The sequence below is a fragment of the Lissotriton helveticus genome, chromosome 10 (genome assembly GCF_964261635.1).
Source record: "Lissotriton helveticus chromosome 10, aLisHel1.1, whole genome shotgun sequence".
NCBI lineage: Eukaryota > Metazoa > Chordata > Amphibia > Caudata > Salamandridae > Lissotriton > Lissotriton helveticus.
Window position 1 is genome coordinate 1,131,014,292 of NC_136071.1, and position 14,692 is coordinate 1,131,028,983.

The 14,692-nt window shown below is 44.9% G+C and overlaps 1 protein-coding gene across 1 annotated transcript in view; it reads right to left on the bottom strand.

Annotated features, from left to right (window-relative positions):
- Positions 1-14,692, bottom strand: part of GPD1L (glycerol-3-phosphate dehydrogenase 1 like) — a 179,564-nt gene that overhangs the window by 148,359 nt on the left and 16,513 nt on the right. Inside the window, exon 2 of the mRNA XM_078663935.1 lies at positions 1,661-1,838. Coding sequence (XP_078520061.1) covers positions 1,661-1,838 — 178 coding nt within the window. The remainder of the gene's footprint in view (positions 1-1,660; positions 1,839-14,692) is intronic.

Below are 14,692 nucleotides of genomic sequence, written 5' to 3' on the forward strand. Positions count from 1 at the left end.
ACCATCCAGGAGTTGGTTGGTGTGGGACAGGGGGGGATGTAAGAGGCCAATGGTCTGCTAAGTTTTCATTACTCCAATAAGGTTATGTGACATTCCAAATTATTGGACTTTGCCTACTTTACAGTTTCCTGCTTTTCCTTTGCATTCACCTACACAGCTTTCAATTCACTGATTTCTTTTCTCATGGGAGTACTCGAAACTCTGTTGAGACAGTAGGTCTCAAGGGCTTTAAACGAGAGCATTCCTTGCACTGCTGTTCCCAAATTACTTGCATACAAACGTATTGCGACAACCGAGACTTTCACACGGAACCCTGTCACAAAGGACTTTGTATAGTTTGCATAGTTTTTGAGAGAAAAATGTGAAGTTTGCAAGAGAAGTTCGTGTGCAAAGGTACAACCATACTGCTTTATATTAAAACTAACCATGGGCGTAGTTTGCGTAGTCGCGCTACGCGTAGCTACGTGAACTGTGTAGTGCGGTAGGGAAAATGCTGTTCGCACTGATTGCACAATGCCAGATGCTTGTCCGCACTGTGCAATCAATGCAAACGGCATCTTGCACAGTGCAAGGGGTCGTTTTCTGCCGCTCTAGTAGATTTGTACTCTAGCAGCAGCTTTCTCGACGCGGACTGGTAGTTTCTCATCGCGAGCGGTCGCGAGCAGACGCGACCACTCGCAATGACAAACCTGACCTCCTCGCGTTGAAAATCTCGCCGGGAGGTTTATTTTCCACGTTCCCGAGCGGCAACTTGATGCAGCTGATCGCGAAAGAGGAAAAAGTCTCGGTGTGATGTTGATTTTGCTCGCTCGCGGTCGCCAACTTGACGATGACTGCAAGCAAGCAAAAAATGCCCGCTACGCGTTTTTGCACTGTGCTATGTGCAATTCGCGTAGCACGTAGCAGCGCAAACTACGCACGCTCCGCGAGCGTAGCATAGTCCTACGCCCAGGGTTAATTAGGTGGACGGAAAATAAGATAAATTTAAGAAGCACTATTGATCTTCTGAACCTTCAGCAGATAAGGGGAAAAGGTGACCGAATAAGCCCTGCTGGAGATGGCTGAAGTGTGACCAACCAAATGCCTTTTCTGATATCATAACCTCTTCTTTTGTGTCCCTATCGCTTCAGAAGATTACTGGTTTTATTGCCTTTTCCTTCTGTTGCCATTATCTAGACTTGTGCATTATCTTTCCCTCGGGATGTCCTGCTCATATCTACTGCATTACCTTAATATTCAGAGGTCATTATCATATCTGCTGCATACCCTGTCCTTACTGATGCCACAATCTTATCTACTGCATACGCTCAACCCTCTAAATTCATCATCCTATCTGCTGCATTATGTAGCTGTTGCGAATGCATATTATTTGATCATTACTCCCAACCTTCTGACGTCATTATCGAAGCGGCTGCATAATCTGAACATTTTGAGGGTTGGATCTTATCTACTCATTTTTCTATGCTTTGGAGGTCATCATCCTATCTGTTGTACTCTCCGACCGATCTGATATCAGTCTAATCAACTAATGGGGTCTTTAAATGCTCTGGTGTTAATTTTCAAAAGCCTTATTTGCATATCCTTGTAATGTTGTTATAACAGCGGATTTGACTTTACGGCACTGCTTCAAAGAGAAGTAAATGCTTCCACAAGGTCTTACCACATTTTCAGGCAGCTTATGTCCAGGGAGGTACTTCACGTTCTCATGGTCGCTGTTGATGATTTCTGTAAGTTTCCTACCATTAACCTGCTCCTCGAAGACCCACATATTCACCGTTGAGGCAAACTTTTTCAGGGATTGCACATTGTTGCCAATTATTTTGGCAACAGCGGAGCCCCTAAGGAAATGGGAAAAGATGGAGACAAATTAGGGCACACCAGTGGTGAGGCCCTCTACAAAGAGGTACATCCCACCTGGATCTTTTAGAGACACTACACATAACTTGCATGCACACAGATTAAAGGTGCCAGGCAAGACATTTGCTCCAAATACAGCAATGATATTGCTCTGGATACTTTACTTGACATGTGCAAGAATATTTATAAAATTGTAAACCAGACTACACTTTATATAAAATAAAACCAATAGCAGTCTCCAACCAACAAAAAAAAAAAAAAAAGGTTAAACAGGGCGTGAGTTATAAATTCAATGGCGCAGTCAACTGCCTAAAAATCTGGCTAAAGAACGGACACCACAATTGGGATCTATCTCTAAAGAAAAAGGGGTGATTTTCTAAGTAAACCAAATACTTTCATGGCACGTCCCCTTCACTATCCCACACATGGATGCAATGTACTGCCAACGAAAACAACAGTTTCTTCTACTGAAGTAATTTCTATCAGCAAAGCTCAACACCGCTGAATGGAAAAACATGAACAGGCGTCTGAATACAAGTTTACATTAGTTTTGCGTATTTGCACAAACACTGCTACAACTTTAGTAAAGGTAAACATGCAATTCTTGAGGGTAAAATTATTTTCTGCACTTTTTCTTAGAATGTATTGTTTTTTGATGTTGTAATATTTTATAGTTTTAAGCTGCGAAATTGTTATGGTTTTTATTGACTGAAACAAACTTGATACTTGGTGGGGACAAACATAGTCAACTAGAAGTGCCGTGAATTACAGGGGCATGGGACAACTTTCTCTTTTATCATTGATGTAGGTGCCTACACCTAACCTACTCTAAATGGTGGGGAATAGAATCATTATTGAGTTGTATTTTTTCAGTTTTGGTCCATCCAGTAATGGGCACCATCAGCGGTGATTTGCAGATCTTGTCAGATGTCATCAAACTCCCCTCTCCCAGACAGACCCAGTAGTCTCAGTGAGGAGGCAGACCCCAAGATTAGCAGACCCCCTCGTAAACAACATGCAGGTTTAACCTGTTACATCCATCTTACAATTGTTCAGCGCCTTATTTCTCCTTGGAAGAAAGTCCCACATCTGGAGGTTGGCTCTCACAAACAGAGGAGTGCATATAAGGACTAGAACCTTAATTTTATATGTGGCTGTGTGCACAGCAGATCCCCATAGCGGTGATGGACTTGTGGTGCATTTCCACAACAGGGGAATGCGGGGATGGGAGGGATTACTTTAGACATACAATGCTACTCTGATAATTTTGTAAGCTAGGTCTGCACTTTAGTGAGGATCTAATGTCTTTCTATGATTTGGTTTATAATCATTTCACTAATTGTACTACCTGTGGTTTCAAAGGTTGAATGACCTCATGTCCTGTGATCTCATCAATCATGCTTTGCCCTTATATGCTGTGTTTGACACTGTGAGCAATCTCAAGCCTGGATCCCTTCCTATGAACGTGACCTGCACCAGTCACCCAAGGCATTCAGAAAACAAATCCCTCTACACAGGTCCTCCATGTGCGGTGGGAGAGAATTGGAGCAGAGTGTGGTTTCAGTCCATGGAGTGGTTCACACACACAAAAAACTCAATGTATACATTTGTAGTGTTCGGTATATTTCCACCCATTGCTTTCAGAAGCAACTTATCTTGGAAAGCCATACCTATTTTGTATGATGAGAATACACTAGTTGATGACGGGTTTGAAGAAGAATTAAACATTTTTGTAATTTACTAGAATATTCATCTTGTCTGCTAATACAGAATTAACTGCTTTTAAAAAGGCATGGTTTGGTAGGGGGTTGCTCAATAGGTAGGGAGTCGTTAGTTTGTAAGGTTATAAAAGGTGTTAAATTGAGGAGACCCCCAAGGCCAAGATACAATAGCTTGTGGGATAGTAACAAGCTTTTTTGTTTGTTTGTAGGCTGGCCTGCAAATTAGTACTCGAGTCTCAAGCAGTTATCTGGTAAGCTAGCGAGTCTACTGTCTGGTCTCATTCAAAAGAGTATCTTATGTTAGGGCATTAGATGCGAGTAACAGATGCTATTTTTACAATTACTAAGAGAACGAAACGCATGTCTTCTACAATTTTTTATCCAAAATTTGAGGAGCATCCTAAATTGTGTGTGGTTAGATGCTTGAGAGATTATGAGAATAAGTTGAGTCAATTCCGAAGGTATGGTGACAATCAGTTGTTGATTTCATATGTGAAGCCTTTTAGACCGGTGACTACAGCTACTATTGCTAGATGGGTGAGGTTTTGTATGTTTGAAGCGGGCGTAAGTTTGAAAGAGTATGGTGCTTATTGGGTGAGAGGAGCGATGGCGAGTAGGGTTTTGTTGTCAGGTGGTCGTTTGGAAGAATTTTTTTTGTGCGGCAGACTGGTCAAATGCGGATGTATTTTCAAAATGTTATTTGAGGCCTATGAGTCATGTATCGTCTGTGGTTTAGATCACAGCTCTGAACATGCATACTGCTAGCCTCCGGTCTTGTCATGAAATGTAGATTCTCCAAGTTTATGTAGAGAGAATCTGGATTTCATTAAAGACACGGAGGCCAATATTATCCTCCCCACCCTCCCAGATTGGAATTTGGAGGGGGTGTGGACTTGTTGAGGTATGTCTTGGATTTTAACGAAGTCTCATTGAAGAATGGTTTATTTATGATTTTATGTCTGTTTCAGATGTCCAGTAAAGGAGAGCATGAGGAAGTTGTTCTTCATGCAAATAAGTTGATGATTGCATCCGAAGAAGCTTAAAAGAGGAAGATGGCTGCTGTGACAGGGTTTATATATGTTGTTGGACATTCTAAAGTTCCAGAATGTTGATGCTTCTGATGTAATACTTTGAAGTGCTGCAAGGAGCTGGAAATAAACGTAATATTCATAATGCTAGCCTCTGTGTTTTAATTTATTTATTTATTTTTGCTGTTTTATAACGTGCTCTGTTACGACCAGAGTGTCCTGGCGCGAAAGAAAAGACAAGCAGGTGGCCAAAGGAAACGAAAAAAGAAGAAAAAAATATTCTAATAAGCAAACCTAAAAAGATGCGTTTTTAGTGCCTTCTTAAAAGGTACAAAATTCTGAATTGATCACAGGAACAAAGGCAAAATGTTCCAGGCCGCAGCCGCCCGGACAGCAATTGACTGGCCTTCAAGGCGCACTCGTCGAAAGCGGGGTACATTGAGTAAATTACAATCAGCTGAGCGCAAAGATCGAGTGGGGGTTTAGCGGCTGAATCTTTTCTTCAGATACGAAGGCCCCAGATCATTGACTGCTTTAAATGCTAATGTTAGGATTTTAAAAGTAATCCTTTGAGTCACTGGTAGCCAATGTAGCTCTTTCAGATGGATTCGTACACTCTCTACAGGGCACATTGCAGAGAAGTCTCGCCGTCGCATTTTGGATGAACTGTAATCTAGCAACTAGGAAGGCTGGGGTTCCACTAAGAAGAGAGTTGGCATAGTCGAGCCGCGAAAGTATTAGAGCCCTCGCGACCGACTCTCTTGCCGAAGATGGAAGATATGGAAAGAACTTTCTCATAGCCTATAGAGAGCCGAAGCACACCCCTGTAAGTTTTTTGATGTGTGCCTCGAACCTCAGATCCTCCTCAAACCATACTCCCAAGTTCTTTGCAGGGATGGTAACTGAGCTTGGCTGGGGAACATCCAGAGGCCACAAAAGTTCTCTAAAATTAGGCGGAAATGAGCCATACAACAACATTTCAGTTTTGTCTTCGTTGCACTTCAGCTGTGCCGCTGCTAACCAATTAAAAACCGAAGACAGACAGGAACAGATGGCCTCAGTGTCAAGTGCTGTATCAGGCCATGTAATGTAAAAATGTAATGTAATGTATGTGTCTTGTAAAGCGCACTGCTGCCCTGAGGCGTCGTGGCGCTGTAGACCGCTGGGGAACCCGTCCTGGCTATCCCTGTGAAATGGTCCCTACTGGGTATCTCCAAGGTGAAACCAGGCATCCCCGGCGAATGTGGGGGGCCGTTGTAGAGATGAGGCAAGTTAATGCCCAGAGTTGCCGAGTGTGATCCCTGGTTAGAGTAGGCACCGAGGCGAGAATTATCGAGTCCGCTGACTCTGGTCCACGACCCTGCCGCGTCGGGAATTGAACCCTGGTCCCGGGCCGTTCTCTGCTCCCGGGTCTGCCGCCTCTAACCAGTGAGCCACACCACTCCACCATGTAAATAAAAGTTGCGTATCATCTGCATACGCTATTATTTTGGCCCCCATTTGTTCAGCCATCACTATAAGCGGGGTAAGGTACAGGTACACATTAAAAAGCAAGGGGCTCAATGTGGACCCTTGGGGTACCCCTGTAGTAAGAGGCTTGGCCGAGGAAGAAAACGGTGGGATCCAAACCTGCTGGGACCTATCGGACAAAAACGATTTCACCCATTCTAGCGCTGCACCCAGCACACCAATCTCAGCCAATCGAGTCAGGAGAAGAGAGTGCGGGACAGTGTCGAACGCGGCAGAGAGGTCCAATAAAATTAGAACCGCTCTGCCAAACACTCCCTAATAGCCTCTGTGATTTCCACCAAAGCTGACTCCGTGCTATGTGCTGCACGAAAGCCGGATTGGGCAGGATGGAGAGCCTCAGAAGATTCCACAAAGGCATTAAGCTGACGAAAAGCAAGTTTCTCTCCAATTTTCGCCATGGCTGGTAGCAGAGAAATAGGCCTATAGTTGCCCGGTACAGCAGGATCAGCACCCGTTTTCTTCAATAAAGGAAGAAGCTTTGCCTGTTTCCATTCCTCGGGAACTATAGATGTTTTAAAGGATAGACCCATTATTTGCGAGACCTCTATTGCCACGGATTCTGCCACTGCAGCCAACACTCGGGCCGGGCATGTATCACCAGGGGCACCGGATCTCAAAGACTTAATCACAAGCAAGGTGTCTTCCACTGAGTGGGGGTAAATGTCTCCATAATATGGGTAGGCAGTGCTATGGGTGTATCATTGTCAGCAGTCCTACTCCCACCATTGACCACTCTGAGGCTCTGCTGTATTGTAGCAATTTTTGATAAAAAAAAAAAAGAAGAAAGATTCTCACACCACTCAGTAGAAGGCTTCACCGACACTTGTTCTGCACAGAGGGAGAGAAAACTCGACAATGGAAACAAATTTGTGGCTGTTATTATTGGCCTTCACAATTCTTCTGGCAAAGTATTCGGCCAGTTTAATACTGGCATAATAATTCTGCTGTGCCGCGCGGTAAGCCGCCTTGGCTTGTGGGCAATAGGCCACCCTCCATCCTCGCTCCAATTTCTTACAGGCAAGTTTAAGTGTGCGTAATTGGGGCGTGTACCAGGGATGCGAGGGGGTCATCCTATCTCTACTTGGATTGGACCCTTTCGATGAGGCGGAGATCCCTGCTCCTAGCCATCCTTCAAAAGTTTGAAGTGCAGCATCCAACTCCGCTCCAAGAATAGGTCTATTTTGATCGAGCCAGACAGTAAAATTGCCTACATTGATCTTCGGAGGGAACGTATTCCTACGAGACTTGGGCATGTCTTTCATGGCCGACCATGTAAATCTAATCAGCCGGTGATCCGTCCAAGTTAAAATTAGAGGGTCCTCGACCTTCAGAGGAAAATTAGAACAAATAACATCTAGAGTATGCCCACCAATATGTGTAGGGGAGTAAACCCATTGGGTTAGTGAAGCCAGGTCAAAAGAGTCATGTAAAATCTTGCTTTCTGGAAGTTCCGAACGATCGACATGGATATTCAGGTCACCAAGCAGTAAAAAACGCGAAAACCTCACTGCTCGGGGAACTAGAGTCTCCAGGAGAGCTTTAAGAAAAGGACCCGGAGGGCCTGAGGTCGATAGATAAGGGAACCTCCCAATGTGAAATGTGGTGACAAAACCAAATAAAAGTTCACAATCTCACCCTCAACTATATCGTCAGTATTTTCAATATTGAGGACCCATGATTCCCTAAAAATAATGGCTAATCCGCCACCCCTACCGCTGGCTCTATCTTTCCTCTGGATCTTAAACCCTCTGGGAATGGTCAGCTCAATATCTGGAGCACATGAGCTATTCAGCCAAGTTTCTGTAATAAACAGCAAGTCCAAAAAATTTCTGCTGTATGTTTACTCATTGAGCGAGCATTTATTAAAGCAGCAGAGATACAGCCTACCCCTAGGGTGGAATCTGATGGAATAGTATCATTAGTACTGCAAGAAAAACCACAAGCAGAGCAGGAGTTAAGTCTAACTGGATCTATTTTCCCACATCTCAATCCTACCTCAGCCGGCGGGCGGAGCGCCAGCAAACTCGCTCGTGTATAGCCAATCGTAGTTCTATCAGGACTCCTCGCCTGCAAGACAGCCCGTCCTGTGTCCGCCACGTCCGAGACGCGGACGGGGGCAGACGGGCTGACCTTTGATTTACCTTCGGCGCGCCTGGGGCGCGCCCGCCATGCGCGACCGCTGCGCGCTGACGAAGGCATGCTAATTTTATGCCCTGTCCTCTCTCCCCCAGCTAGAACGCTGCCACCAGTTCAGCTGGGGAGAAGGACTACACACAAGATGGCCGCCCTCCCTCGCCACGACCGGAGCACCAGCCGCGGTGAAAGGGGCCAAGAGAGGCTTTCAAGAGATATCGGGTGAGTTAGAGCACCCCCACGATGACCCTGCACAACAAAAGGGTTAGGCAAAGAGTAAAATGCACAGTAGTAAAAAACGATCTTCCTGTGTTTAAAATCGGTCATACAATGTTAAAAACAATCCTGCACTAAAATTATGGCCACAAGCTAAGCGAGGTATCAGGGAGCTGCCACCACCCTGACGCACCACAAAGACTAGCAGTCTCAGCTGCTCAGATTTAATGAAATCCAGATTCTCTCTACACAAACTTGGAGAATCTAAATTCGCTTTAAAGACACCACAGCTTCCCTACCTCATACCGAGGTCAAGCATTTACAATTTTCTCGATAGACAGCTTGAGTAGTCAAATATACACATGTTTGAGTGACAAAATAGTGCTTACAATAATTGCAACCCTGATATGTGTATCTGTTGTGCATATGTTTTAGTATTGTACCCTAGTAATTGTTATGTCATCAGTTGCTGTGTCCTCTGGGCGCCTATTCTAGTAGTTCGCATTCTGCTTTGGATAGCAACTTTCAGAGAGAAGTTGAGGACGGAGCGAGTGAAGCTTGTGCATTTCTATGCTCCTCTTTATCAGTGCTTCAACCTGGCAATAAAGCATCTTTTACAAAGCATTCAGTGTGCTGCACTTCACAGTATAATTTCCCACGTTTCTAGGCACTAGAGTGCTTCATTATCCCTGCGTCATCAGAGTTGATGTAAAGTTTGTGGCACTTTAACAATTCGTTCACTCTTATGCAGGCATTACCAATAACAATGCATTAGTGGGAATTGTAAAGATATAGTTGCATTGTGTCAGGAAATGCGCTACATAGCACTGCTATCACAGCAAATTAAGAGTTATCTATAAAGATGAGATTACAGAGAGAACTCTTGGGAACGGATGGGTGATGAATGTTTAATAGGCAGGGAAGTTTGAAAACGGTCTCAAGTGAGCATGTTCAGAGCGCATGAGCAATCATTATCGAAAACCTCCGAACGCACTGCACTGACTGAAGCAAAGTACAGAAAACAGCTCTTAAAAACTTCAAAAGATTATAAGGGATACTTACTTTTAAAAAGTAAAGTAAGTAAGAGTGGCAGCAGGTATGTAAGGAGGATGGAAAAGGGGGGTGGTTCAAAGGGTCCCTTTTGTGATGCAGCGCACACAAACAGACCCGGCTGGCAGACACATGGTTCTAGGCTAGAGTGGCTCCTGGATGGCCAACCGTTGTCCTTTATTGCAGTCTACGCCCCGAATGTGCAGCAAACGGAGGTGTTTGACCACCTGTCCCCCAGGTTACTTCATGATCCGCGCATACCCCCAGCTCTGGAGGGGGATAGACTTCTATTGCATAAATATATTAATGCTAATAGCTCCACCCCTCAGCTTCCCCGAAAGGTCATGCACACCGGTTCACGGACTGGCTGCCATACAAGCATCTATGTGATGCCTGGAAAATGGTCACCCCATAGACAGGCAATATTCCCATTACTACCTGATGCACCAAACCTCACGCCAGGCCAGGCTATTGACTACGCTCTGTGGACTTCTACTCGAAAGTTTTAGGAACTGAATATCTTGGACGCACCGTATAAGACCACAACCCTCTGAAGTTGGGCTCATCTTGGGTGAGGACATAAAGCAAGGGGTCCGACTTGGAGACTTATACCAGAAGTGCTAGAGGATGCTCCCTACCGTGAACAAATACATACACACATAACACAATACTTTGCTGACGATGAGGGGATGGCTACAAACGCAACTACAGAATGGGGTGCATTCAAAGTGATCATTAGAGGCCATTGTATTAAAGCTACATGGGGAGTGTAATAAAGTGCTGCGCAGGAAGATATTTGACTTAGAGGGGTCAATTAGAAGGGCGGAACAGCAAATAGCAATCGCCCTACACTATGAATTGTGCAGGCGACAAGCAGACTTGTGCACCTGATAATGCCACTTATATTATACTGCCTTCTTGGACACAGCATGCAATTGGGGATAGGGCAGGTAGAGTTCTGACACGGTTACGAAGATAGGCTTCAGACAGGGGAAATAACTAACTGTAACTTGCTCATGGTGAATACACAAAAAGCAATATGTAATACTTTTCGCAACTATTATTGCAAGCTCTACATACCATGGGACTGCCTGCCATTGGACTGGCTGGGCCAAAACATGTTCGCTGTGCCTACTTCTGTGCTGGATCCCCTCTAGCAGCAGGAGTTGGATGAGCTGCTGTTCGTAGAGGAGGTATGCACAAGTCTACTTCAGATGACACGTACCAAACCACCAGGTGATGGAGTTTTAACCTACGTCTAGGATCCCGTTAGCTGACAAGCTGATATCGGACTATAAAATGTCTTTTAACGTGCGAGAACACTCCACCTCAATGAAAGGGACACTCCATGAAAGGGGGGGGGGCCTCACTGAATGTCCACTCCTACCGCATTCATCCCTTATCAAGACTACAAAATATTGAGCCATGTGCTAGCCAATCGGCTACTGCCACTATAAACAACGCTCATCCACACAGACTAGAATGGATTCATTCCAACATGTAGCACGCTCATAAAAGTGCGCAGACTATTCACTATTATTGCCGTGGTGGGATCCCCGTAATGTTGCAGTGTCCTTGGATATCGAGAAAACCTTCAATACTCTTAGTTGTCCCTAACTGGGTCTGGTGCTGGAGTGCATGGCATCGGCCTGGTGTTCCCAAGATAGGTAAGATTGCTATATGCGAGACGCCTGGCTAGAATGCACCTTGGACAGATTATACTGACTGAATTTCCTGTAGCGCATGGCACTCAACAGGGATGTCCCTTGTCCCCACTATTATGCACCCTGGCCATAGAGCTGCTGGCCTTCATATTGCAGCACACAGCACCAGAGTGGGGTATTGCCCAATGTCGCAAACACCATCTGATCTCAATATATGCAGATGACGCGCTGGTGTACCTCTGCAAGACTGGGTATGCACTGCAGGGACTGATGGTGACGCTAGAAGACTTTGGGTAACAATCAGGACTCCGAGTGAATTGGACCAAGTCTTGCATTTTTTCCTCTTAGGAAGCTGTCATTAAGTGATGGAATCATACCCCATGACACTAGACTATTGTGGGCACCCAGTATGTTTAAATATCTCGGGGTCCAAGTGCATCAAAATGACGATGACATAGTGGAGATAAATCTAGGCAGGATCCCGACGACTTCTAAACACTTCTTGCCAATCTGGTGTGTGTTACCTTTTTCACCAGTGGGCAGCATAGCGATCACCATAATGCTCATCCTACTGCGGTTACTGTATAACTTCTCTGCGGTCTTACTTCTACTGTTGTGCACCTTCTTTCTAGACCTGCATACAATGCTGTCAGACTTAATCTGGGGGGCAATTGAAATAAGTAGCACTCTAACACAACTCCCATTTGTGGAGGGAGGGTTAGGAGCTCTCAACTCTGAATGGTACAACACAGCGGCACAACTGAAGTGGCCGCTACACTGGCTCCACACCTTTGCAAACCCAGAACGTATCGCACAGTAGACTAGTGGAATGGCTCTTCACCAGCAAGCCCACTTAGACACGACTGCCCAGAATTTATGTAGCCGCACAAGCCTGTTGGATTAAATTCTTGCACACCAAGGTGGTCTTATCCTGTACTCTGCCTCTCTCCCACTGTGGGAGCTCTTTGGCACAAAAAACATCGCAAGCACGTTTGAGACATGCCCATGGGCCCCAGCCAGCATCACGAAGGCAGCGGACCTATATGCCCAACTTTTTTCTGACATATAGAGCATTTGCTCATGAACTGGCTGACACTGGGGATCAGGTGAAGCAGCGGACGAATCCGATACTACACTGACAACAAACACAAAGTGGAAGGTGCTGGGCTGTGGCAGTTTTGTATGCAGCACAGCAAGAACAGCTAGCGAAACCATGTGACAATGTAAGAGGCAGGTGGGCTCAGTGCTTGCAGACTGACATCACGAACAAGCAGTGGACAGATGCCAAAACGTACATCAAAATAATCTTATGGAATTCAGGGTTTAAGTTGCTGCAATTTAACTACTTTCACCAATCTTACTTTTCTCCAAGGAGCATTGGCTGCAGGTTTCCGGGTTCAATCTCAGTATCCTTTTATCACATATCATGGGAATGCCCAGATTATGGAAATCTTGGCTTAGCGAGCGGATCCATGTGTCGGACCTAGTGGGCAGGGAACTGAATCCTAACCCAGGCTTCTGCCTATAAGGCTACGAGTATGAGCAAAAAGAATAAATAAGAGCGCTGAACGATCAATCTAGCATTGATGCTATATAAGCGCCTTATTGCAATGGCATGGAAGGCATGGAATTCCCCCCCACACACCCATCACTGTGTCTCAGATCATTGCAAGTAGGCCACAGTGCAACAGACAGCCCTACATTCAACTTGTTGAAAGTCTGGGGAACTGCAGAGCGTTACCACGTGGGATGCATACGTCATCAAACAAGAGGTTCAACTGGACGATAGGCCGTCTTGACTGTTGTCAATAAGGAATGTTGCGTATTGTAAAAAGGTTCCATTAGATGTCCCTAGAGGGCAGCACCACTGGGGAGAACGAGAGAGGGGGGAATTTGTACACCCAATGGTAAGGAGGCGGTTAGGGGGTCGAGTTGATGGTATATCTTAGCGGGCAGTGGGCTACAGAGGGCGCACAACAAGGGGTGATAAGGTCATAGGGTCTATGGTTTCGTTTCACTAGTATATTCTTTAATTATTTGTTGCCTGCACTCGGTTTCATGTTCCCCTAACAAGAATGTCGATGTCACCGTGGGAAGAGCACAAGTGTGTAACCCAACACCATATGTGGAGAGTACCTACTCCACGTAGTGTCGCGTGGGGAGAGTTTACAATGAATAACACCCTACTGTTGTACGGTTACTAGCTTGCGAGTGCTTCATCAATTAAATGTCTGAAGTTTACTCTTGTACAGCAAAAATGTAAAAGCAAATAAAAAGCAATTTTAAAAAAGTATTCAAATATTTTATAAGTTCCTTCTCAGAATTTATTTTGACTCACTTCCAAAAGGCTTTTTAATTCACTAAAAAGAAAAAAGGAAACTCGCATAGTAGAAATGCCACATTAAAAAAAAAAAAAAAAAAACATTTCCAAGTTGGAATTATTAAACGGGGTGTGCTCTCTCGGATGTGGCCAGGACGGGTCATGAGGTGACAAAGTTATATTTAAAAAAAAAAAAAACACCATTGTTACCTTCTGTTGCAAAAACAGCAGATACATAGATAGAACATAAACGCATTTTTAACATGCACGCTGATGCCAGCTTGTCACTAATAGTTTGCATGATTTGCATCGTTCACATTGGTCTGTAAAACTGCCACTTTGTCTAAAATTTGGCAGGTAGTCATCTTATCCCTGCAGATGACAGATGAAAGGCAACAATACCAGCTGGCAACAAAGGGAAGGATCATGAGACGGGCCATACAGAAAAGGACTTGGTAGGAGGCGACTCAACTCCACAAGTTTGAAGCAGATGAGAGGCTACCTCGAGGGAGAATCATTCTTGCGTACAACATAGGCACTTACAACTTACCTGTGACGACATATATTGAGATGGCCTAAGCACGCCTCTCAAGTGCTGATGACACCTTATAAAGATTGGTGGCGAGGTCTCGTATCTCAGAGCGGGAAAGAGTGGAGCTATAATAAGTCATAGAAAAGGAATGTAATGGAGATGTTATAATTGATGACTGAACTGTCACAAACAAAATCCTTCATTGGGTTGAAGGCAAAGAATTAAACCGAAGAGGGTCTGAAAGGCCTAAGTGAAATGAGTAATAAAGCACAACAATAGTCAAGCACCGATCTATACGGGGTGTAGAGGGGGAACAAACTACAGGATTACAGCTTAGTGACCTTCACATTGCCACATCATATCAAAATCTGGATAGGAGGCCCAGTCTCACCCACCGCTATATTCACCTTTTTAGAAAGGATACCGTAGAAAACTAAAGACTTGACTTTGAAGTTTTCACAACAAAAAAAAAGAAGCAGAACAAGAACCTTGCCAGACCCCACTCAGGTCAGGTGGGGGTGGGGGGTTAAAGGGGCAAGAGACCGGCAGGGACTACTGCCCCTCATAACCGTGGGGGTTGAGATAGTTTGCCACTGATGTCCTGCGGCCATCCTACTATGGTGCAATATGGTTCTGCAAAC